This window comes from Pongo pygmaeus, chromosome 1 (assembly GCF_028885625.2).
Source record: "Pongo pygmaeus isolate AG05252 chromosome 1, NHGRI_mPonPyg2-v2.0_pri, whole genome shotgun sequence".
In the NCBI taxonomy this organism is placed as follows: domain Eukaryota; kingdom Metazoa; phylum Chordata; class Mammalia; order Primates; family Hominidae; genus Pongo; species Pongo pygmaeus.
The window spans coordinates 206,384,189-206,411,515 of NC_072373.2; the positions used below are offsets into that span (position 1 = coordinate 206,384,189).

The following is a 27,327-nucleotide window of genomic DNA, read 5'->3' on the forward strand; positions in this document are numbered from 1 at the left end:
CCAGCCATCCCTTATTTGCTTTATATTTTGAAAACTATATGCAATATTCTAACTTTAGAAACCCAACCAGATAAGGCACAGTGGCTCACTGTAATCCCAGTGCTTTGGGAAGCTGAGGTGAGAAGATCGCTTGAGGCTAGGATTTCGAGACCATCCTGGGCAGCATAGTGAGACATTGTCTTTACAAAAAATTTTAAAACTAGCCAGCTGTGGTGGCAGGTGTCTGTAGTCCTAGCTACTCTGGAGGCTGAGGTGGGAGGATCACTTGAGCCTAGGAGTTTGAGGTTGCAGTAAGCTATGATTGCACCACTACACTCTAGCAAGTGGACAACACAGCAAGATTCTATTTCTAAAAATAATAATAACAAACCAATCATACCCACTTGGGTGCTAAATGTCAAAATTTAGCAAGTTAATATTTAGTATGTGCTGCCTGAGAGGTTATTATAGAGGTTAAGGATGAGTAGAAGTCAGACTTCCTGAGTTCAAAGCCTGATTCCACTTTTCTTCTAATGTGACTTTGGGCAAGTCACTTAACCCCCCACCAAACTTCAGTTTTCTCATCTGTAAAAAGTGGGATTATACCTCACTGGATTATTGTAAAAATTGCATAAGGTATTCCATAGAGGCATTTAGGACTGTACAGGCTCAATAAATTATAGCTATTATTTTAAGTTGTTAATACGATATCCCTGTGCATATATTAAAACCCTACATTAATACAAGCCTGCTGCAGGATAGGGAGTATTAACCACTTCACATGGATCAGCCTAAGAGGAAGGTGCTATTATCACTCCCAGTTTATGGAGGGGGAAATGGTCTCAGAAGGTTAAGTGACTCATCCAGAATCAGAGCTATTAAGTGGCAGACCATAACCTTGAACCCAGGACTGGATACTCTGGACTGCTGCACTGGCCCCAACGTAGGAATTGCTTAAACATATGTTGTTGATTCGGAAGGTGGTATATCTTCACTGCTCTTTCTTAGATTCTAGGTCCATGCCATCCTCTCATGAACAGTTATACAGGTGGACCAGTAAGGCACACCTGGGCAGTGCTCTGTTCACATCTGGCCTGCACCTCCTCTCATCCTGCCTTCACAGGTATGCAGTGAGAAGACTGGAAAGCATTAGTAACAGTGTGGTCTTTTGGTGTTAGGATTGGGGATTGTTTTTTATTTGTTTGTTTGTTTGTTTTGAGATGGAGTCTCGCTCTGTCGCCCAGGCTGGAGTGCGGTGGTGTGATGTTGGCTCACTGCAACCTTCACCTCCTGGGTTCAAGCGATTCTCCTGCCTCAGCCTCCTGAGTAGCTGGGACTACAGGTGCATGCCACCATGTCCAGCTAATTTTTGTATTTTTAGTAGACATGGGGTTTCACTGTATTAGCCAGGATGGTCTGGATCTCCTGACCTCATGATCTGCCCGCATCAGCCTCGCAAAGTGCTGGGATTACAGGTGTGAGCCACAGTGCCCGGCCATGGATTGCAGATTGTTTAAAATTTTTTTGTAGTTTATCATATTTTCTTAAATGTTGACAGTGTACATACATTATTATTACAGTAGTCCTCCCTTATTCAAGGGGGGTATGTTCCAAGACCACCATTAGATGCCAGTGAAACAGTGGATAATACCCAAACTGATTACTGTCAATCAGACTGTTTCTGTTCATATCTTCCACTCACAAATTTAGTGCTTTTTCCATCTTAACTAAGCACTTATCATGCTCTGTGGCTACAACTTTTGTAGTTTGAGGTGAAGCACCAAAACTATCACCAATTTTTTTCCCCTTTGAAATTTGATGGATAAAAGATTTATTCTTACTGTAGATCTTAGCAACCTCAGAATACAGTTTTTTTCTTGCCTTATTAAGTCAAGAACTTTCACCTTTTCACTTAAAGGAGGCACTTTACAGCTTGTCTTTGGCATGTCCAAAGTGCTGGCATCACTACTCTTGTGCTTTGGGGCCATTATTAAGTAAAGTAAGAGTTACTTGAACACAAGCCCTGAGACAACATGACAGTGGATCTGACAATTGAGATGGCTACTAAGTGACTAATGGTGGGGTAGCAAATACAGCTTGAATGTGCTGGACAAGGATGATTCACATCCCAGGTGGGGTGGAGTCAGATGATAGGAGATTTCATCACATGCCTCAGAATGGTGCATAATTTAAAGCTGATGAATTATTTATTTCTGGAATTTTCCATTTAATATTTTCAAACCACAATTGACCATGGGTAACTGAAACTGGAAAATGAAGCTACAGACAAGGGTGGACTACTGTATAACAGGAAACTTAATATTTTTCGAATCACTCATAATTCCAGAACACTAATGCATTTTTTAATAACAGCCTTATTAAAGCTAGGGCAGTAGACGGTTCTTACTAAAATGGTATAACATTGAGGGGTGGTAAATGAATAGTGGCTGCTTTGGTTATTTTTTGAGACAGGGTCTCACTTTGTCACACAGGCTGAAGAACAGTGGCACAAACATAGCTTACTGCAGCCTTGACCTCTTGAGCTCAAGTGATCCTCCTGCCCCAGCCACTAAGGTAGCTGGGACTACAGGCACATGCCACCATGCCTGGTCAATTTTTATATTTTTTGTAGAGACGGACTTTCACCATGTTTCCCAGGCTGGTCATGAGCTCAGGCTATCCCCTAACCTCGGCCTCCCAAAGTGCTGGGATTACAGGAGTGACCCACCGCACCCAGCCCTAGGGGCTGCTTTTATAGATACTAAAAAACCTTGTTAAGCTGGATTGGTGATTGTACTTTGATCATTATTGATTTGTTTCTGTTATTTTGAATCTCTTAATTTCTTGAAGAATATTGTCAATAATTCTATTAAATATCAAATTTTTAATATAGATTGTCCACCAAAAAAAAGTTGAGAATTGCTGCTGTGAGGATTACAGAACAAAGTAAGGAAAAATACTGCAGGGAAAAGGACAAGTAGAGCGTAAAATCATTTATTCAATCCTTTACTCATTAGTATATATAAATGGTATAAGTTCCTTAGGGAAAAAAATGGGCAAAATGAAACCCAAGTCTGCTGATGAAAAATAATTGCTATGGAAATTAAATTGTGCCCTTGCTATTAACAACTAAAAAGTAGTTAAATGTGTTAAACAACTCACATTGGACAACAGGCACAGTACAATAATCCCTGAAGGAAGAAATACAAAAATCCCTGAAGGAAGTACAAAATCCCTGAAGGAAGATGAGTCCTACAATTGCCCCCATTTCGTACTGGGGTCAGTTTTTAGGCCATATTGTAGGAAATCCAAATGAATTCTAGATTTCTGAGTTGAGAAGATAAAAATAAGAATTCAGAGAGGCCAAAGAGGCTAGAATTTATAGGGAGAACCCTGAAGGAAGGAGCTGCACCAAAAATGTTCAGAAACCTGAAGAGAGGTCTCCTTAAGTTTTTGGCTGAGCAGTAATCTCCACATGCATGAGAAGAAACTAAGACTGGGGAAATACCCACCAAAAGGCCATAGGCTGAACAATTTCTGGGGCTTAAACAGAACTGGGAATGTTTCATGTTACCATAAACCAGAATGCAGAGACATGGTATTAGATAGGAATTGGTAGTAATTAGATAGGAATTGGGTAGGAATTAGGTAGTAGTGGGGATAAATTATTCCCAGAGTAAAAGCTGCTCTGGACTTGCCATAACAAAGTTTGAAAGCTTGAAAGGGTCAGATGGATCTACAAGTTACTGAAAAGTGTGCCACATCCTTTACAGGAATATATCAAAACCCAGCACTCAGCAATGTAAAATTCAAAATGTCCAATATCTAATACAAAATTACCAGACATGAAAAGATACAGGAAAATATGACCCATATCTGAGAGGAAAATCAACCAATAGGAACATACTTAAAAATGACAGATTATAGAATTAGTACAAAGAAACCTTAAAGCAGCTATTATGAATCTTACAAATATTCCCAAGGATGTAAAGGAAACTGAACATGATGAGGCTAGAAATGGAAGACAGAGAAAAAGAGCCCAAATGTAACCTTTAGAAAGAAAAAATACAATATTTGAAATAAGAATACAGTGGATGGGATTTGCAGCTGATGAGAGACTTCAGAAGATCAGTGAACTTGGCCGGGCATGGTGGCTCATGCCTGTAATCCCAGCACTTTGGGAGGCCAAGGCAGGTAGATCACAATGTCAAGAGTTCAAGACCAGCCTTGCCAAGATGGTGAAACTCCATCTCCACTAAAAATACACAAATTAGCCAGGCATGGTGGCAGGCACCTGTACCCAGCTACTTGGGAGGCTGACACAGAATTGCTTGAAGCTGGGGCAGAGGTTGCAGTGAGCCGAGATCGCACCACTGCAATTCAGCCTGGGTGACAGAGCGAGACTCCGTAAAAAAAAAAAAAAAAAAAAATCAGTGAACTTGAAGACATGACAATATAGACTACCCAAATGAAGGACAGAGAGAAAAGAGACTTAAAAATGATGAACAGAATATCAATAACCTTTGGGAAAATATGAAATGATCTAATATAACTGTAGCCCCAGGAAAGAAAGGGGCAGAGGCATAAAAACTATTTGAAAAAATAATGGCTGAATATTTTCCAAATTTGGTGAAAACTATAGCCTACAGATTAAATAAGTTCATTAAAACCCAAACATTAAAGACATAAAGAAAATTATGCCAAGATACCATGAAAATAAAATTGCTGAGAGGCACATAGAATAGTCAAAGTAATAGAAATAGAAAGTACAATGATGGTTGCCAGGGGTTGCAGGGAAAAAGGAATGGGGAAATACTGAGGAAACACCATATTGTAGGAAATACTGGGGGAGTACCATATTGGTTAATGGGTATAGAATTTCAGTTTTTCAAAATGAAAAGATTTACAGAGACAGATAGTGGTGATGGTTGCACAACATTATGAATTTGAATTCCACTCAACTGTACACTTAGAAATGGTTGAGATGGCAAATTTTTATGTTATGTGTATTTTACCATAATAAAAAATTAGGAAAAATCAAATTGCTGAATGAAAGTGATACACAGAAAAGCTTAAAAGTTGATGGATAAAAAAAGGATTATTACTGACAGAGGAATCAAAATAAGAATTACAGTGGACTTCTCATCAGAAACTATGCATGTCAGAAGACAAAGAAATAATATAAAAGTTCTTGGGAGAGGCAGGAAGAGAAAAAAACCTATGAATCCATAATTCTATACTCAGAATAATTTTCAAAAATAAAAGAAAAATAAAGACCATTTCAGACAGACAAAAACCTAGAGAATGCATTATCAGAAGACCTGCACTACATGAAAAATTAAAAGAATTTCTGTAGATAGAAGGACTATGACACTAGAAAGAATCTTGAATTTACACAAAGGATTGAAAAGCACTGAAAACGATAAAGATAAAATACTTTTTTATTTTAATTTCTTTAAAAGATAATTGAGTGTTTAAAAAGCAATATGAGATTAATAATATATGTAGAAGTAAAATGTATACAAAAGTAACAAAAAGGATGGAAGGAAATGGAAGTGTATTGTTGTAAAATTCTTACATTATATGTGAAGTAGCATACTATTATTTGACTGTGATAAATTAAAGATGTATACTGTAAACCTTAAATCAATCACTATACATAAGTATAGCTAATATGTCAGAAATGAAGATAAAATGAGACCATAAGTAATATGCACTTACTCTCAAAAGATCCAAGAAAAAAGGGACAAGGGCCAATATAACAAGTAGGAAATTGATAGGTTTCAGCCCAACTCTATCAAGTGCTACATTAAATGTAAAAGTTCTAAACACTCCAATCAAAAGGCAGAGTTTGATTAGATTAAAAACCAGGACCTAATGTATATTGTCTTTAACAAACCATCTTTAAATATAAAGACACATTCCTGCCAGCAGAAGTGTGAAGAAAACTCAATAATTAAATATAAAGACACAAGCAGGTTAAAAGTAAAAGGATAGAAAAAATATAGTGTGCTAATAGTAATCAAAAGAAAGCCAAAATGGCCATGTTAACATCAGAAAAAATAATAGACTTTAGAACAAGGAATATTACCAGGGATAAAGCAGGGTATTTCATAATGATAAAGGGGTCAATTCACCAAAAAGACATAAAAATTATAAATGTTCATGCACCTGGTAATAGTGCTTCAAAATACACAACAACAATTGACAAAGCTTAAAAGAGAAATAAACAAATTCACAATAATATAATATGGGAATTTCAACACTTCTCTCTTAGTATTGATAGAATGAATAAATTGCAAATCAGTAGGGATGTAAAAGACTTGAACGAACTATCAACCAATTCTACCTAATTGACATTTATAAAAAGCCCCATTAAACAACAAAAGGAAAATTCAAATCAACAACAAAAAGATAACTAGAGAATCCCCCTGACTACTTGGAAATTAAACATTAGACTTCCAAATAAACCATGTGTGAAAAAGAAATTACAATGAAAAATAAAAGATATTTTAAACTGAAAGAAAAATTAAAACACAACATGTTAAAATATATGAGATGCCACTAAAATGGTGCTTACAGGAACATTTAAGATATTAAATACATGTATTAAGAAAGAAGAAGGTGCTCGGTGTGGTGGCTCACTCCTGTAATCCCAGCAATTTGGGAGGCCAAGGTGGGTGGATCACTTGAGGTCAGGAGTTTGAGACCAGCTTGACCAACATGGTGAAACCCCATCTCTACTAAAAATACAACAAATTAGCCAGATGTGGTGGGAGTGCCTGTAATCCCAGCTACTGGGGGTGGGGAGTTGGAGGTTGCAGTGAGCCGAGATTGTGCCATTGCACTCCAGGGTCTAAATTCAATTGTTGAAGCTTCCACCTAAAAAGCTAGAAAGAGAAGAACAAATGAAACCCAAAGTAAGCAGGAAGAAAGAAAAAATAATCGTAGAAGTCAATGAAATAGAAAATTTAGAAAAACAGTAGAGAAATATCAATAAAACCACATGCTGTTTTCTTTTGAGAAAATCAATACATTGGTAAACCTCTAGCCAGACTTAACAAAAATATGTAAAACACAAATTACCAATATCAGGAACGAAGTAGGGACATTACTACAGAACCTGCAGATATTGAAAGGGTCATAAATGACTTTATGCCATTAAGTTTCATGATAGATGAAATGGAAAAAATTTATTGAAATACACAAATTACCAAAGCTCGGTTAAGAAGAAATAGATAATCTGAAGAGCCCTGTATCTATTAAGTTAATGGACTTTGTCATTAAAAATCTTCCCACAAAGAAAACTCCAGGCCCAGATGGCTTAACTTGTAAATTTAAGGATGAACTAATACCAATTTTACACAAACTGTGCCAGAAATTAAGAGAAAAAAAACACCTTCCAACTCATTTCATGAAGCAAGCATTACCCTGATGCCCAAATCAAAATTTCATTTTTAAAATGAAAAGGAAAGCTACAGATTAATAGCCCTCATGAACACAGATGCAAAAATCCTTAACAGAATTTTAGTGAACTGAATCCTTCAGTATATAAAAGTGATAATATCTTATGACCAGGTAGCATTTATTCCAGGAACACTATGTTGTTTTAATGTTTGAAAGGAAATCAATGTAATTCAATTAATATATTCACAAAGAACAATTATATGATCATCTCCATAGATGTGGAAAAAGTATTTGATAAAATTGATCACCTATTCCTGTTAAAAATTCTTAGGAAACTAAGATTAGAAGTGATAACAAGCTTTTATTTAAAAAAAACCTACAACTAACATTGTACTTAATGCTGAAAGACTGAATGCTTTCCACTGAAGCCAGTAACAAGACAAAGATGTCCACTATTGTCACTTCTGTTCAGTATTGTACTGGATGCCCTAGTCATTGCAGTGTTACAATAAAAAGAAATAACAGGCATACAAATTAGAAAGGAAGAAATAAAATGTTTTATTCACATATGACATGATTATATATGTAGAAATTCCTAATCGACAAAAAAGCTACTAGAACTAAAAAAAATGTTTAGCAAAGTTGCAGGATACAACATCAATATATACAAATTACTTATATTTCTGTATACCAGCAACAAACAATTAGAAATTTAAAAAATTTTAAGACCATTTTTATGACATAAAAATATGAAATACTTAATCAGTTTAAGAAAATATGTACAATTTTTGTACACTGATAAATGTAAAATATTGCTGAGAAATTAAATAATATCTAAATAAATGGAGACTATACCATATTAATGGAACATAATACTCAACAAAGTTAAGATTTAAATTCTCCCTAAATTGTTCTATAGATTCAATGCAATCTCAATCAAAATCCAGGGAGGTTTTTTTTTAGTAGAAATTGACCTGTAAGTTATATGGTAATTCAGAAGGGCTAGTACAAAAGCTAATACAGTTGAAATAATTTTGAAAAATAAGACAAAGTTGGAACTACCTGATTTTAAAACTTATTCTAAAGCAAGATAGTGTGCTGTTGGTATAAGGATATACACAGAGTTCAAAAGAACAGAATAGAGAATCTAGAAATAGCACTATATGTATCTAAATAAACACATACACACACAGTAGATTTTTGATGAATGTGCCAAGATAATTCAGTGGAAAAAGGATATTCTTTTTAGCAGATGGTGCTGGATTAATTGAATCTTCAAATGCAATAAAATGAACCTGACCCTTACCTTAATACCATATACAAAATGTAACTCAAAATGGATCCTAGGCCTAAATGTAAGAGCTAAAACTATAAAACTTCTAAAAGAAAATGTAGGAGAAAATATTTGTGACCTTGAGTTAGGCAAAAATTGCTTAGATCTGACAAAAGAAATCTTAAAACCTTAAAAGAAAATTTTGACAAATCTGATCAAAATTTAAAAATTTGCATTAAAAAGATAATGTTAAGAAAATAAAAAGGCAAACCTCAGTCAGGGAGCAAATATTTTCAAAACATATATGATAAAAGGCTTGTATCCAGAATGTATTAACTTTTACAACTCAATAAATAACCCAATTAAATCCAATTGTTTTTGGGTTTTGTGGGTTTTTTTTGTTTTTTTTTTTTTTTTTTAGATAGGCTCTTGCTCTGTTGTCCATTCTGGAGTGCAGTGGCACTATCATGGCTCAGTGCAGCCTTGATCTCCTGGGCTTAAGCAGTTCTCCCACCTCAGCCTCCAGAGTAGCTGGGACTACAAGCTGGCTAATTTTTTATTTTTTGTAGAGATGGGGTCTCACTATGTTGCTTAGGCTAGTCTCAAACTCCTCACTTCAAGCAATCCTCCCGCTTCAGCCTCCCAAAGTGTTGGGATTATAAGTGTGAGCCACCAGGCCTGTCCCCAATTTTTTTGTTTTAAAGGCAGAAGATTTGAACACACTTCACTAAAGAAGATAAATAAGCACATGAAAATATCCAAATTAAAATGACAATGAGATACCACTATAAAATCACTAGAATGCCTAAAATTAGCAAGATTGAGCAAACACATGTTGGTTAGGATGTAGAACAATTGAACAAAGTACTGATCTATGCAACAATATGGAAGAATTTCAAAAGCATTACACTAAGTGAAAAAAGACATGAAAGAGTGTCTACTTTATGATTGCACTTCTGTGACATTCTAGAAAGGCAGCAATTGTGACAGCAGAGCAGTGGTTGCCAGAGCAGTGGTTGGGAGGGTACTGACTGCAAAGGGACACAGGGAGCTTCTCAGCATCATAGATAAATTAATATCTTAATTGTGGTGATATTTAACTCGACTGTAAACATTTGCCGAAACTTGGAATTGTACAACTAACATTGATGAATTTTATTTGTGTATACATTATGTCTCGGTAAAGCTAAATTTAAATAAAAATAAGCCAGGCGTGGTGGCTCACGCCTGTAATCCTAGCACTTTGGGAGGCAGAGGCAGGCAAATCACCTGAGGTCAGGAGTTCGAGACCAGCCTGGCCAACATAGTGAAACCCCATCTCTACTAAAAATACAAATTACAGGTGGTGGGCGCCTGTAATCCCAGCTACTCAGGAGGCTAAGGCAGGAGAATCACTTGAACCCGGGCAGGGGCAGAGGTTGCAGTGAGCCAAGATCACACCATTACACTCCAGCCTGGGTGACGAGCGAAACTCTGTATCAAAAAATAAAAAATAAAAATAAAATCCAAGCCTTCAGTAGTTCTGTAAGCAACATCAACAGTGACTTCTTATGCAGTTCCTACTGCAGGCAGCACAATGTGCTTGGGACTTTGGGTCACTGGATTTGGTAGATCTCAGCCGGCACCCACACCATTTCTCAGTCTACGCTGTAGATAGAACTGAACCCATTTGCAATAATTAACCAATGTGAAATGATCTCTACAAATGCTGTGTTTTGCTGTTTCAGGTGCTTAGGAGAACATGCAGTAGAGCTTTTCATCAAATAAATGGAACACGTTGCAGAATTTTGCTAACATGGACAACTCTGCACAGAAAAATGAACGCACTGGCAAACATCCGAGATGTGCCAGTGAAGTACAGAAAGGTACATGTGTCTTTGCAGAGAGGAGATAGCTCCTGACATATGCTTATTTTAGTAGATAAGAGCAAATTTGGGGGGAATAGTAAGTCCTGGGTTATATCCACAGGGCCATCCTTACAGGCATACCAGATAGATGGCTTTAGGCCCTACTGTTTCAAGTGTGATGATTGGGAAGAAACTGTGAGGAGAAAGGATGAGAGAAGAAGGAGGAAGTCTGTTTAAAAATTAAAAACTAATAAACAAAACCCAGACTTGTTATTTCCATGTATCTAGTAAGAATCTCTATCCTCAAATTTAGATATGTAAGAAATCTTTTCTTATTTCCTAGAACTCAACTTGAGTTATGACTGCAAGTCCCCATTCTGCTGGGTTGTTGGAAAGGATAACTCCAGCCATTATCAGCATAAATCCTATCTCCCTCGTGATTGTTTCAAGTTCAGAACTTTCCCAATAGTTAGTGTGATCCCAGGAGGCTGGGTTGGGGTGGGGAGGAATACTCAGGTCATTGGTCAACCATCCACATTGGTGAGATCCCCAGTGTCCCAGCTCATGTGCTCCTTTTGGTTTTGCTAGTGTTCGGCAACTAGTGTTCTGGTTCGTTATTGTGGTTTAGGAATTATTGCTGAGACTGGAAACCTCATTCTGAGATCCTCCTAGGCTCCAACGCTTTTTCTTTCGAGGCTGTTACCACCTCCCTGGTGGGCTTCCAGAGTCACTGCTGCTCTCAAATCCAGAGAGATCTCTCTTTCTTCCTCCTATCTTCTGATTTTGCATTCTCTTTAACATTTCTTTAAATTGAAGCATAAATATATCTTCAGAAAAAGTGCACAAATTCTAATTGTATAGCTTAATGAATATTCACAAAGAAAACACCACCTATGGAATAACTTCTCAGACCAAGACAGAATGTCAGCAGCATCTCAAAAGCCCTTGTCCCTTCTCAGATATGATCTCCCTTCCCTGCAAAAGTAAACACTATGGTTATCCTGACTTCTCATATCATTAATAACTTCAGTTTGTTTTTGAATGTTATGTAAATGTGAATCATACAATATGAAGTCTTTTCTCTCAGGCTTTTTTCACTTATGTTTCAGAGATTTAACTTCAGTTGTTTTATCTTATCTATCAGTAATTTGTTCATTTTATTACTCTTGTTTGAATATACCACAATTTATTTATCTATTCTACTACTGAAGGACATTTAGGTTGTTTCCAGTTTGGGGCTATTATGAATAAAAACTTCTGTAACTATTCTTGTACTTGTCTTGTGGGACACATATTTATGTATTTCATGGGTCTATACCTGAGGAGTGGAGCTGCTGTCATAGGGTGTGTTTAGGGTAAGCTTAGTTGATGTTGCCAAACAGTTTTCCAAAGTAGCTGTGCCAATTTTACCTACTTACAAGCAATGTATGTGAATTCCATCGGCTCCAAATCCTCACCAACATTTTAAGCTCATAATAGTTTTAATTTGCATTGCCTTAGATCAGTGAGATTCAGCACTTTTTCATGTTGACTGTCCTTTTGGATATTCTCTTTGGAGAAGTGACTGTTCAACTTTTTTGCCCGTTTTCTTCTGCTGGGTCTTTCTTTTCTTTTCTTTTCTTTTTTTTTAATTTATAGGAGTTCTTTAAACCATTCTGTCCTTTTCTTATTTATAGGGATTCTTTATTCTAGAAACAAGTCATTTGTTAGCTATAAGTAAATGTCTTCCCCTATCCTGGGACTTTCCTTTTCACTCTCTTAACAATGTGCTAAGAAACGGAAACTCTTGATTTTAATATGACCCAACTTATCAATCTCTTTATGTTTAGTGTATATGTCTATTCTATTAATACTTAAGAAATCTTTGCCCATCCCAAGGTAGTTTCTTCTAGAAACTCTATTATTTTACCTTTTACATCTAAATCTACAATTCACTTGAAATTGTTTTTGTATGAGGAAGATGCCCAAGTCTGTTGTTTTCCATGTTGACCCAGCACCATTTATTGAAAGGCTGCTCATTCTCTACTACTCTGTATTGCTGTTGCTATCTTTGTCATAAATCAAGTGTCCAGGCATCTGCAGCTCTGCTTCTTGATTATTTATTTTGTCCAAATATCATACTGTCCTAATTACTAAAACTTTATAATAACTCTTTAGTAGCATAAGCCCTTCAACTTTGTACTTCTTTGTTTATGCTGGCTGTTCTTGACCCAGTGCATTTCCATATAAATTTATTTTACTTTTTTATTTTTAATTTTTATGGATACATAATAGTTGTCCATATTTATGGTGCACATGTGATATTTTGATACAAGCATACATTATGTAATGATCAAGTCTGGGTAGCTATAAAAATTTTACAATCAGCTTATTAATGTCTTAAAAATACTTTCATTTTAATTTGGATTGCATTGATTCTAGAAGTCAATTTAAGGATAATTTACATCTTTACAATAAATATTAACTTCTCTAATCCATGTATAGATCCTTTTATTTAAGTTACCTTAAATTGTTCTCAATGTTTTAGAGTTTTCTATGTAGAAATCTTGCATATCTTCATTATATCTATTCTAGGCATTTGATTTTTATGCTGTTATAAATGGTAATTTTAAATTGTTTGTTGCTGCTGTACAAAAAATTAATTGATTTTTGTATATTGACCTTGATTCTGGTGACCTCACTAAATCCAACTATTACCTCTTATAGGGTATCCATAGATTCTTTTGCAATTTCCCCATATACAATCTTGTCATCTGTGAAAATGACAACTTTATTTCTTCCTTTCTCATTCATATATTTTATGTATTTTTAATATATTTTACGTAGGCATTTGTATTGGCTAGAGACCTTCAGTACAACGTTGAATAGAAGGATAATAGCAGTTGTACTAGTTTCACTCCCTGTCTCGAGGGAAAGCTTTTAATATTTCACAATTTGGTGTCCTGTTTGCTATAGGCTTTTGTTATAGACATCTTTTATCAGATTAACAAAGTTTGCTCCTATTCCTAGTTTGCTAGAGTTTTTCTATTAATTGTCAAAGGATATTAGATCTTATGAAAAGCTTTTTCTGTATCTACTAAACAGTTACTTCACCAAAAAAAAGATATACAGAGGGAAAATAGCATATGAAGGAATGCTTAGCATCATTAGTCATTAGGGAAATGCAAATTAAAACCATAATGAGACCATTACATACCTAATGGGATGCCTGAGATTAAAAAGACTTCCCATTGCTGATAAGAATGTGAAGTCATAGAAACTTTCATACACTAATAGTGGGGATGTGCAAAAGTACAACGACTATGAAAAATCGTTTGGCAATTTTTTAAAAAGTTAAACATACGATCTAGTCATTCCACTTCTAGGCATTTACCCCGCAAAATGAAAGCTTATATCCATTTAAAGACTTGTAGATAAAATGCTCATAGCAGTTTTATTTGTAATGCCCCAAAACTGGTGACAACTTAAATTTACATCACCAATGAATAAACATCATGTTTTTATACAATGGAATATTACTCAACAATAAAAAGCAATGGAGTATTGACATATCAGCAACAGAGGTGAATCTCATAGTAATTATGCTGAGTGAAAGAAGCCAGACAAAAAGAGTACATGTTACAGGTATATGATTTTTTTTATCTATTGAGACACTCGTATGGTTTTTCTTTTTTAGTTTGTTAATATGATGAATTATATTGATTTTTAAATATTAAACTATTTTTGCATTACTGGGGTTGGTCATGATGTATTATCTTTTTATATATTGTCTGGTTTGATTTGCTAAAATTTTTCTAAGAATTTATGTATTTATGTTTATGAGGGCTGTTGATCTCTAGTGATCTTTTTCCCTCTTGTAATGATGCCATATAGTTTTGGTATCAGGTAGTGGTTGCCTCATTGAATGAGTTTGGAAATGTTTTTTCTGCTTCAGTTTTCTGGGACAGCTTGTATGGAATTGATAGGTGGAGTGTTCTATAAATGCCAATTAGGTCAGGTTAGGTAATAGTTTTGTTCAAGTTTCATATATCTTTACTGATCTATCTACTTGTTTAAATTATCGAGGGAGATGTTTTTAGATCTCTGACTATAATTGTGAAATTTTCTATTTTTTCTTGCACTTTTATCAGTTTCTGCTTCTTATATTTTCAATCTATTTTTATTGGGTACATCAGCATTTAGGACTGTTATGTTCTCTTGAGGAGCTGACTCCTCATAATGACCCCATTATGAAATGACCCTCTTTATTGCAGGTAATATTTTTTGCTCTGAAATCTACTTTATCTGATAATATCTATCTTTTGATTAGTGTTGGCATATTAAATCTTTTTCCATTATTTTACTTTTAACTTATTTCTGAGTTTATATTTAAAGTATGTTTCTCCGAGGTAACATATAGTTGGGTCTTTCTTTCTTATCCAATCTGAGAATCTCTGTTTTTTAATTGGGATATTTAGATTATTTACATTTAATGTGATTATTGCTATATAAGTTTAAGTCTGTCATCTTGTGACTTGCTTTCTATTTGTCCCATCTGTTCTTTATTTACCTTTTCTCTGTCTCTTGTATTATTTTTAATGCTTCAATTTTATCTCCTTTGTTAGCCTATTAGGAATAACTCTTTGTAGTATTTTCCTAGTGGTTACCTTAAAGCAACAGTTGGCAAACTTTGCTCCTTGGACCAAATCTGACCCACTGCCTATTTCTATTAATAAAGTTTTATTGGAACACGGCCACCCCAGTTTGTTTATGTATTGTCTGTGGCTGCTTTTACTCCATAATGGCAGCACTGAATAGTTGCCACAGAGAATAAATAGACTGCAAAGACTGAAATATTTACTATCTGGCCGGGCATGGTGGCTCACACTTGCAATCCCAGAACTTTGGGAGGCTGAGGCAGGAGGATTGCTTAAGCCCAGGAGGTCAAGGCTGCAATGAACTATGACTGCACCACTGCACTCCAACCTGGGCAACAGAGCAAGACCCTGTCTCAAAATATAGATCAATAAGATAGATAGATAGATAGATAGATATAGATGGATAGGTAGATAGATATGTACTATCTGGCCCTTAGAAAAAGTTCGTTGATCCCTACATACTTTAGAGTTTATAGTATATATCTTTAACTTATCATGGTCTACCATCAAGTGATATTATAACACTTCACATATAGTAGAAGAACCTTAAAACAGTATATTTTTATTTTTCCCTTCCTGGCCTTTATGTTATTGTTGTTAAACATTTTACTTGTACATATGGTATAAACCCTACAAAACAGTTGTTAGTTTTGCTTTACGTAATTTTTTTTTTTTTTTTTTTGAGATGGAGCCTTGCTCTGTCGCTCAGACTGGGGTGCAGTGACGCAATCTTGGCTCACTGCAACCTACACCTCCCGGGTTCAAGCAATTCTCCTGATTCAGCCTCCTGAATAGCTGGGATTACAGGCACCTGCCACCATGCCTGGCTAATTTGGTGAGGAGGCCTCCCAAAGTGCTGGATTACAGGCTACCACGCCCGGCCCATAATCATTACTTTTTAAATGTTTAAAATGTTATATTTAAATTATTCAAGGCTGGGTTTGGTGGCTCACGCCTGTAATCCCAGCACTTTGAGAAGCCGAGGCGGGCGGATCACGAGGTCAGGAGATAGAGATCATCCTGGCTAACATGGTGAAACACCGTCTCTACTAAAAATACAAAATATTAGCCGGGCGCGGTGGCGGGCGCCTGTAGTCCCAGCTACTCGGGAGGCTGAGGCAGGAGAAAGGCGTGAACCCGGGAGGCGGAGCTTGCAGTGAGCCGAGATAGCGCCACTGTACTCCAGCCTGGGCACAAGAGCTAGACTCCGTCTCAAAAAAAAAAATATTATTCAATTTATACTCATAATTTTATATTTTCTATTTACCCACATATTTACTATTTCCAGGGCTTCATTCCTTTATGTGATTCAGATTTCCTACTGGTATAGTTTTAAAAATTTTTATTCTGCTTTTGCTTTTGAAGATATTTTTACCGGGTACAGGATTCTAGGGTGACAGGTTTTTTTTTTTCCTTTTATTGCCTTAAAGGTGTTGTTTTCAATATCAATCTGCTGTCATTCTCGTATTTGTTTCTTCATATGTGACATGTCTTTTTTCTCTGCCCAATTTTAACATTTTCTTCTTATCACTTTTTAAGCAATTTGATTATGGTTGGCCTACGGTGTCATTTTCTTCATGTTTCTTGTATTTGATGTTAAGTGACTTTCTTGAATCTGTGAGTCAATAGTTTTTTTAATCAAATTTGGAAAAATTTCAACCATTTTTTCTTGAACTATTTGTTTCTATTTCTTCTCTCCTCATATTTCTTTTTTTGAGAGCCTGATTACATATATATTAGGCTCCTCGAAGTTTCCACACAGCTCACTAATCCTTTTTCTTGTCCTTTTTCTGTTTTATTTTGTATAGTTTTATTTCTAGGTCTTCAAGTTTACTAATCTTTTTTTCCTCTAATGTCTAATTTGCTATTCATCTCATCTAGTGTATTTTTAATCTCAGACATTTAGTTTTCACATCTGGAAGTCTGATTTGGATCTTGTCATTATATCTTCCATATCTACTTAATATGTTCAGTCTTTTCTCTGGCTTCTTGAACATACGAAATACAGTTAGTGCAGCAGTTATAATGTTCTTCTCCACTAATTCTATCATCTGTATCATTTCTGAGTTGGTTTTGATTGTTTATTTTCTCCCCACTTTGAAGTATATTTTTTCCTTCTTCCTCCTATTAATTTTTTATCAATGCCAGGTATTTTGAATTTTACCTCTTAGGTGCTATTTTTGTAGTCTCATAAATATTCTTGTGCTTTGTTCTGAGATGCAGTTAAATTATTTGGAAACAGTTTGATCTTTTCAGGTCTTGCTTTAAAGCTTTGTTAGCTGGAACCAGAGCAGTATTTAGTCTAGGGGTAATTTTGCCCCATTTCTGAGGCGAAACCCTCCTGCATACTCTATGTTCCATGAATTATGAGGTTTTCCCGCTGTGACTCATGAAAACAGGAGCTATTCCTGGCCTTGTGGAAGCCTCAGGGATTGCTCACTTGAATTCTGCCAGGCGGTTCCTTCTCCAGCCCTGGGTAGTTTTCTCATGCGCATGTGTTGATCAATACCCAGGAACTTACTCAGGGGACCCCGTTGCAGAGCTCCATAGCTCTCCATCTGGGTAGCTCTCTCTTCTCTGGTACTCTGCTCTGTGAACTTAGCTGTCTTGGCCTTTCTGGACTCCCAGATCTATTTCCTCAACTCAGGAAGACCACGGGGCTCCATCTGGATCCCTTCTTCCTGTGCTGTGGTCTGGAGATTTTCTCCTGGCAGAAAGCTGGGGGCCATCTTATTGCCAACCTCATTTATTTTGCTTCTCTCAGGGATCCCTGTCCTTTGTTGCCTGATGTCCAGTGTCTTGACCGCTTTATATATCTTGCCCATTTTTAACTTTTTTTTTCCAGCTGGGAGGGCAAATCTAGTCCTGTTTTGGTTAGAAATAGGAGTTCAGTCATCCAGAGTGTTTTTCAAAAATTCTACTTTTTAAATTGTTTTATCAAGAGGGCTGCTCTGACACATGCCATTCTGTTATAGCCAGAAGCCTTGGATCTCCTTTCCAGTCAGGCAGAAACCTCTCCTTTCCCCAGGAGAATGTCCTTCCTTTAACCTTTTTTAAATAACTCTCTCTTTACTGCCTCCTCTGCACACTCTCTTAGCTGTTCTATAGGCTTAGGCTTTTAGAAACAAAAGCCAGGAAGTCTTGCAGCTGCTTCATGCCTTTTGATTTGCTGTATAGCTCTCTTAAAGCAAACAAACCAAAAACATAGCCATTCATCTACTTAAATGGGGAGGGGAGGAGAAGAATACATTTACTGTATATTGGTATCCCCAAATATTTTCTACTTAAACACGTATTCAGCTCCTTTTACTGGCTTCATCCTCCACCCAGGCAGATTAGGCTTCAGTGTCCCTCTCCCCATCGTGTTTATTGAGCACTTACTAGAGGCCAGCTCAGGAAGAGGAAGCACAGCTCAGAGCTCAAGAGCCTGGGCTCATTAGGCAAATCATGTTCACACCCCACCTGTTCCGCTTAAGTGCTGGGTGATTCGGATGAGTAACTTAATCCCTCTAAGCCTCAGTTTCCTCATCTGTGAAGCTGGTTCATGATTGTACCCCTTGAGGGGTCCCTATTGTCTTCAGGCTTCCCACTCTGAAAAGGAGTATTGTTTTTTAAAAAAATTCAGAGATGAAGAAATGAGCCTTACTGATAGTTTCCATACAAACCACCCTCTGCCATGGCTAACACATACTTTCTTCTTTCCTTCTCTTGACTGTTTTTTTCCCCATTTCTGCATGTATTTCCTCTCTGAGGGTTAGGATTCTGATGTTAAAATAATTTGGCTTACTGTTGTGAACAGTCTACAGAGTCAGGATGCACCCCCCCACCCAAAATTTGGTTTGGATGTCAAGACTTACAGTGCCACACACACGCTCATGAAGAGTGTAGGAAAAGGCTTATCACCCACATAGTGAGGCCTTCTGAGGACAGCAGCACAGCCTTCCTAACCTGATCCAATAATGGCTTGAGAGAGCAGGGAAAGGAGCCTGGCTTGGGGGTTTTCTTAGAGTTGGAAAGCGGGGCTGGACTGAGGGCAGGGGTTTGCGTGGTTTGAACTTCCAGCTGGTGCCACAGGAGGGAGCTCTGGGCTTTCTCATCCGCTTGCCCAGTGGTGGGGCAGAAGGGAATGAGGGAGTGGTGAAGCTGAAGAGCTATGAGCCATCAATCATCAAAAAACTGGAGTCAGAGTCCATTACACTTACAGGTTAGAGTCTATAATCAACCTGCTATGCAGACAGATGCTGCTAAGTTCTAGCAGTTGTGGAAGTCTCGGCAGGAGAGCAGTTTATACATCAGACATGCATGTATACATCGCAGCCTAGACACACGAACTTTTAACTTCAGTTTCTATAGATGATCCCTTTCTGCTTTTTAACCCCATGTCTGCTCAAAACAGAAACGAAAACTTACACCTGTCTTGCACAGTGCCCTGAAAAGTGAGAGCCAGCCCCAGGCTGGAATTTCCCTAACCTCTTTGGATTTTAACGGCCTAATGCCTGGTGTCTGAATCTAGGCCAAGGAGCAGTGAGGACGCTTCCTCTGTCCTGACGGCGCCTTGTCCAGGCTGCTCCCAGAATAGTTTTGCTGTCTCCTTCCTGCCTGGCAAGAATGTCTTTACTATCATCTCCTTCCTTTTCCCCGGGACAGCCTGTTTAAGGTACTTTATGTGACCACATCTCACTAATTTAAGAGCTGGAGGGGGGAAGTCCAATAAATTACCGAGAGGGAAAGAAAGTGGGGAATATTTTTTTTTAATCCGGTTTCCTGTCTATTTCCTGTCAAAAGGCAAGTTTCTCTTCTCTACTATTTAAAATAAAACTTTAATATACACCTTTGTGTTTTCCACATTTGTCAATCATTGTTTTGTATTAATTTTGATTTTATTTCATTTTTGTTGTTTAGGTTTTACTGCTGCATATCCAACACAGTCCTCCATTCCTTTTAAATCTCCAGCTTCAGTAATCCCAGAATCAGAAAAAAAAGGATTCAATAGTCAAGCCAAGAGATTTTCTCATAAGAAGGTAATGACGTTGTCTTAGGGGTTCTTTCGTTTTAGTCTGGATTTTTGCCTTGCGGGACAGGCACGTTCTGTCTGGCTGCTGTGTCTTTCTGTGGACAGTGGAGGGCAGTGTGCTCCCAGGAGCCGCGGCACCAGCTCCACTGAGGGGCACCGACTGGACTAACTGTAAGAACGAGCCTGAAAAATGGGACATCTAGGGAAAAAGAACTATGTCCGGATTTATGGCGCCAAAAATATTGAACTGGACCAAAACTATTTTAAGAAAACAATATATTTTAAAAATCATTATAAAACTAAAAAATTGCAAAAATTCCCGTGTTATCAATTAAGTAAAAGGTTAAAAAAAAATCTTACCCATCCTTGTGAGAGGAAATCACATGACTTCAAATAACACAAGAGGAAAAGAAGAGTCGAATACATCTAGAATTACCTTTGGAGGGCCGGGCACGGTGGCTTATGCCTGTAATCCCAGCACTTTGGGAAGCTGAGGTGGGAGAATTAATTGCTTGAGCCAGGAGTTTCAGACCAGCCTAGGCAACATAGCAAAACCCAATCTCTACAAGAAAAAAAAAAAAGAAAAAAAAAAGTACAAAAATTAGCTTGGCGTAGTGGTGTGTGCCTGTAGACCCAGCTACTCAAGAGGCTGAGGAAGGAGGATCACCTGAACCTGAGGAGGTTGAGGCTGCATTAAACCAAGATAGCACAACTGTGCCCTAGCCTGGGTGACAGAGCGAGACCCTGTCTGAAATTTAAAAAAAAAAAAATTACCTTTGTAATGAGCCCTGCCCTACTTTAAAAACAAAAAAACAAAACAAAACAAAACTTCCTTAAACAATGTGTTATTAGCCGGGTGCGGTGGCTCACGCCTGTAATCCCAGCAGTTTGGGAGGCCAAGGTAGACAGATCACCTGAGGTCACAAGTTCGAGACCAGCCTGGCCAACATGGTGAAACCCCATCTCTACTAAAAATATAAAAATTAGCTGGGAGTGGTGGCGCACACCTGTAGACCCAACTACTGCCTCTCCTGAGGCAGGAGAATCGCATGAACCTAGGAGGCAGAGATTGCAGTGAGCCAAGATCGCGCTACTGGACTTCAGCCTGGGCAACAGAATGAGACTCCATCTCAAAATCACCACCACCACAACAACGTGTTATCATATTCCTGTGTTATCCACCACCCCCCCTTCCCTAAATCTTGCCGCATCTCTTTTCCTCTCTAACCTGGAAAGTTCTGCGTGGTTCCTGACAGGTCCTTATTTAATCTTTGGGATTTCTGGGACCTGACTTTCTCGTCTCTCACCAGCAGGGGACAGAAGCAACTCACAGGCATCCTTAGAGTCTAAAAAGTTTTTCATTCCTTCATTCATTTAAGCAAGACCTTTAGAATAATGTTCTTTTGGAGGAGTCCTCATTTCACATATCTTTTGCTGCACTCTAAAAATGGTTTTCATCCTATTACCTTGCCCAGATGGCAGAGAGGGAATGAGGAGATCTAGGTTCTGAACGGAGCGGAGGCATGGAGTGAGGGGCCTTGGCCAGCCCTGGTGCCCTCAGCCTGATTCCTCCTTGGTAGATGAGAACACTAAACTAGAGAATGTTTTAAGTTTCTTCCACTTCTGATATTTTAGGATTCTAAGAAAGCAAATAATAAAGAATAGAGTGTACGCACACAAACACACACACACAGTTTTAAATGACTTGTAGGTTTTCTCCAAAGACAATACATATTTGCTCAGGAGTTTTCTTCTCTCCCTAGTTTCTCTGTTTTAACTGTTTGGCTCTTTCCCATTTTCTGTCTGGTTTCCCATTTGTCAATTTAATGATAATATATTGTCCCTCTCTAGGATATTTGCAGCCCAGCCTCCGATAAAAACAATAGCAGCCACCATTTACTTATCCTTACTATGTGTACTTTTAGACTGCCTTTTATCTCTAATCCTCAGAACAATGCTGAAAGGAAGGGTTTATTATTTTAATTTAACACAAGAGGAAACCGAGGCTTAGGGAAGTTAAATGACCCACCCAAGGTCACACAACACAGGGTTTGGCACATAAGAGGCTCAAAGTAAATGTTTGCTGAATCAATGTTGAAAGAATTAGACCTCAACCCAGGTCTAGTTCACTCCAAAGCCTCTTGCTCTTTCCACACACTGCACCACGCCTGCCTCTGTGGCCTGCACAGCTGTAAATTTGGCCTGTAAAAGTCAGCAAGTTTCTGAAAAGGCCTTAGCAACACAGACCAAGCTGAAGACAGGGGAGGATGTCAGCTACCGTGGATGGGCCCCATCCCCCGTGATCTAGTTCTGAACACTGAAATTCAGAAAGCAAGTGGGCTGACTTGTCAAGTTAGTGTTTTAAAAGATGATTGCTTCTCAGAACGTTTTCGACTAAAGGAACCAAGGAGGCAGGTAGCCAAACCTACAGGCAGCGTCGAATAAAGACGGGAATTGCTCAGAGATTGGGTTCCAACTTTTTAAATGTGGTCGTGTTACTTGACAACATGGAAACTTTCATCTCAGCATTTGTAAGCATTTTAGAAATAAGGATGGAATTTTATGGAAAGGGCAGGGGATCCATCAATCAGGCTTTCCGTGTCCTACTCTGTCACTGGCTGTGTGCCTTTAAACCAGTCACTTGACTTTTCTGGGCTTCAGTTTCCTCAACTGAAACATAAAATTTGGATTATATAATTTTTGCAGTCTCCTCAAATTATAAAAACAGAAAAACAAATTCCTATTCTATGTTCGTTCTCATTTTTCCTGAGGGAAATGGGCATTGAGAAGTTAAAGATCTTGTTTAACATCACCTGATAATTTAGTGAGGCAATACAAATTAAAAACAGATTTTAAAACTCCAGGGCTTCACCACCCTTCTTAAAGCATTAGTCACCCACACCCTTGCTCCAGATCGAACATGGCTGCCTCCTCACAGTAGTCCTGTGGCCCACCTTAGCACATGTTTGACACAGAGAATCAGTGCCCTTTGAAATATGCACTTACCTTATGAGGCTAACTTTGCAGTGAACCATCAAGGTCTCCTTGCCCAGCTCACATTCCCCATGAGAATCTTACTGCAGAGTACAAGGAATCCTTCACAGAGCTCAGTGTCTGGACTGGCAATTTTGGCTGCTAGAAATGAAGTCTGTTTTCCTGAACATTTTCGAGTTATTTACAGATGTGCTGGTAACTTTGCATAGGTGAAGAGACACGCCCGATCTATGTGACAGAGCATGGCCCAGCGGCCTGCCGGACATTTTCTACCCCCGCCTCCCTGTTTCTGTCTCCACTTCACCCTGGATTGTGGTCACTGTTTCCCAAACTGTGTACCCCTAAGGACACCACTTAATGTCTTTGCTTCTCTTTTTTCTTATCCTAAAAATAAAGATGTCGTAATAGGTAGGTAAGCCCTTGCCAGGAATGAGTATTTCATGGTTCTAAACCTCATCCCTTCCAGGCTTGAATAAATAAATACCGGTAGGACATAGGTACCATGTGCTCTAGATGGGCACAATTTAAAAATATATGTTAATACCATTACATAGTAAATCTACCCTCCCAAATGGGAAGCCAGCCAGTGGTTAATTTGTGGTGAAATCATACAAAGTTAATATTGTTCACTTATTAACTTGATATGATACTAGACCAGGGATGTTTAAATGAAAGAGGTTCCGTTGGCAGAAGTCACCATGTTCAAGGGGACAGCTGCCCCAAGTGTGCCCTCAGCTGCATATCTGACCCACAGTAGGGTCTGCCCTGCCTCCCTGCTCTGTGAAGCCTGACTTCTCTGCATCAGTCACCAGTACCCCTTCCTAAGGGGTCTGCAAACACTGGGCTGGCACTCATGACATGCCAGGTACCCCTCAAAGGCCTTTGCATTTATTACCTCCTTTAATCCCCATAATAACCCCGTGAGCTAAATACCATCATTATCCATACTTTTCAGATAATGATCCCGAGATGAAAAGAGGGTGAAGTAGCTTGTGCAGTGGAGGCTGGACAGAGTGAGGATGAACCCAGGTAGCAGCTCCTGGTCCTCAGACCCTGTTTCCCCAGCATCTTCCCCAGGTGGAGGCACCTCCCACAGCCCGTCTTATGCCCTTGACACGAGGTTAACGTGTGTGCTGTCTTACCTCCACCACCTGCCTAGGGGCTCCTTGGGCAGTGCTCATTGCTGTCCTTTCCAGACCCCACAAATTCCTCAAAAATGGATCGAATGACCCCAACTCAAGTCTGTGCATTTCCCATCGAGTCACGACCACACATCCATCCATGAGCACTGTTGTGATGCATCTCCTTCCTCCCATTCCTAGACCTCGTGAGCTGCTAACAGGTTGTGCCTGTATCTTCCATCCTTGGCACAGGTCCTGATGCACAGTAGGTTTCAATCAGTGTCTGCTAAATGGCATTGTTGCCCCATCCCACACAGGGGACTTCAAGAGGCTGCTTATAAGCTGCTCAGTCCCACTCTGAAGGTTTGTGACTCCCAAGGGAGGGTCCTGGCTCCATGAAGGCAGTAGCAGGCAACATCGTACATGGTGATGGTGATGGTGATGGTGATGGTGATGGTGATGGTGATGATGATGATGATGATGATGATGATGGCGGGCCGCGTCGGCGCTGTTCCACCCACAGTATGTGTATTGACCCCTTTAATCCTGACACTTAGAGGCAGCGGAGGAGACAGCAGGTAGGGCTTCCATAGAGCGCTAGTAAATGCGAGTTCTCTTCCCTTCTCCCTCCCCATACATGTTTTTGTTTTGTTTGTTTATTTGGTTTTTGCCAAGAAACCAAGGAGTGGCTAAGTTCACATCAGTCACAACTTGGATTCTCGTTCTCTGGGATTTGCTCTGAGAGGCCTAAATTCATCCAAGTCACAGAATGTCAGTCGCAGGAACTGTTTTTGCACAGGCGAAAGGTCTCTCCGAGGGTTCCATCCATCCACCTCTAGAAGTCGCAGGAGAATGCTTGACATTTCCCTCCCAGAGACCTACTTGGGCGTTGCACGAAGCTGGTGGTGTGCTGGTCAACCGCCATTTACGCTCCTCGAAGAAAAGTGCTGAGGTGTAGCATCTACCCGTGTTTGTGGTATAAATACTCCTACCGTGGCCAATTTCAAGCCACCATCAGCAACATTTTGGAATTTTTAACCGTTGTCCTCACAAGCTGCCGCTGGCCAGCTCCAGCTGCCGCTGCCTGGAGGACTCTCCTTTTGCTCACTAAGAACAAACAGGCAGCACTCCATTCCTCCAGGCTAAGTGGTAACAGCCTTCTTCCCATTTGCCTTGGACTCAAGCCAGTTTGCAAAGTGGCAGAATTAAAGTGTGATTAAAGCCCAGGAATGTTGTGAGCTTCAGCAAATGAAAATACAAGATGTCCAGTTAAATTAGAATTTCAGATAAATGGCAACTCTGTCAGTACAAGTATGTCCCAAATATTGCATGGGATATACTAAAATCATCGTCTGCAGTGTATCTGAAATTCTAATTTAACTGGGCAGGTAGGATGGCGCAGGCATTTAGGTCTTGCATTTTGTCTGGAAACCCTAGCTCCTCAGACACATATGAGTGCTCAGAAAATTCTTGCAAACTAATGGTCAGGTTCAGAGTGTGGTGATAACCGGGAGCTAGAGGTGTGTGTCTTCACTATCTACTATTTCAACCTAGAAGAGTCACAGGGACACTTCCTGCGTCGGCTTTCCTAGATCCAGGGACTCTGGAAGCTCAAAAGCACCCCAAGGCCCAACACCTTGGACTCACAAATAAGGAAGCCCAGAGAGGTGACTTGCTCAAGACCACTTAACATGTGGCAGCACTGAGACTAAAATTTCTGATTCATAACCCGGTGGGGATTTTTTAAATCCTATACAATCTCATTTGAGAATTAGTTTGGTTTCGTGGTTAAGAGCAGACTCTGTGGTCAGAGTGCCTCGGTTCTGGCTCTGACATTTACTAGTTATATGGGCCCTATCTCTTTTGGCCCCAACTTCTTTAAAATGGAGATTAAGTGAGCTAATAGTACATGTAAAGTCCTCAGAACGGTGCATGGCACAAAATGAGCACTCAATAAATTGATGCTTGCCCTGAAAACAGTTGCCTAGAAAAATCTCTTCCTTGTCTCCCCGTAGCCCTTCACATCTGCATCCACAACACCAGGGTTCTCCTGAGCTCTCGGCCTGGGGTGCTGGAGTACCTGGCTCCACAGCGCCTCCTGCTGCCTGCCTCACTCTCCATGGCAGTTAGTTCCTCTTCCGTCCACCGGGGATCATTCTCACCTAAAGCAGGAATCAGCACCCCTGTCGCCACCTCCCATGGGGCAAGGGTGAAAGGACTCACTGCATTTAAAAGTCAGCACAGAAGAACCTGTTAACAGCACTTTGACCCTATCCCTTATATGAAACCATAATTACACACGCCCAGCCAGACTGGAAAGTCCTGGAAGGCACTGATGGTACCTTGGGCTTTCTACCCTAAGGAAGGCAGTAGGGACGGTGGAGACAGGACAGGCCTGAGTGGCAGAGATTGGAGATAGCAAGCTCTGGAGTCGGGCTGTCTCGGTTCAGCTCCGGGGTTTGCCACTTACTAGCTGTGTCTCTGGGCCTCACTTTCCTTAAAGTAGCCCTGACCATACCTCACTGTAAAAGGCTTGTTGTGAGGAGTAAACAAGACAGCACACACCATGCGCTTGGCACTGAAGTCAGGTAGTGCCACTTACAGCAGGGCGACCTTGGGCAAATTCATCTCCACGTGCCTCAGTGTCTCCATCTATCAAAGGGGGACAGTAATCCCTTCCTCACTGGCCGATGGTGAAAATGAGACCAACTTTGAAAAGCTTCTGACACCAAGCAGGTACCCAGGAACCTCTTGCAACAGTGGAGCATCCTTAGCATTTCATACCACTCAGCCAGCTTCTGTCAACATTTACTTCCCCCTGGTAACTAGCATGGGAAATGCAATGAACGCCTGATGAGCTGCCGCAGCAGAAATGAACTTGGAAGTGACCTCTCACTTATTCCTCTCTCACATGCCTGCATCATTCAGCACTTGAGCCTCAAGAGCTTGCGTCTTTTTGTCTGAGAGTTAGAAATGGCCTGGTTTGGGATGAAGGTTGTTTTTGTTTCATTTTGCTTTATAAACAGAAACACTCCCTGGTTTCTCTTCTGAAAGG

General features: G+C 39.2%; 1 protein-coding gene across 8 annotated transcripts in view; it reads left to right on the forward strand.

The window, feature by feature from the left end:
- STPG1 (sperm tail PG-rich repeat containing 1) overlaps positions 1-27,327 on the forward strand; it is a 55,844-nt gene that overhangs the window by 1,948 nt on the left and 26,569 nt on the right. For 4 of the 8 annotated variants that reach the window (XM_054500350.2, XM_054500322.2, XM_054500377.2 and 1 more), the window contains exons 2-4: positions 988-1,102; positions 10,387-10,524; positions 20,046-20,164. In XM_054500350.2, the coding sequence (XP_054356325.1) occupies positions 10,455-10,524; positions 20,046-20,164 (189 nt within the window). In that variant the 5' untranslated portion in view covers positions 988-1,102; positions 10,387-10,454. Of the gene's footprint in view, positions 1-987; positions 1,103-9,776; positions 9,840-10,386; positions 10,525-20,045; positions 20,165-27,327 lie in introns of those variants that run through there. The other 4 variants (XM_054500359.2, XM_054500332.2, XM_054500341.2 and 1 more) reach the window with 2 other exon arrangements.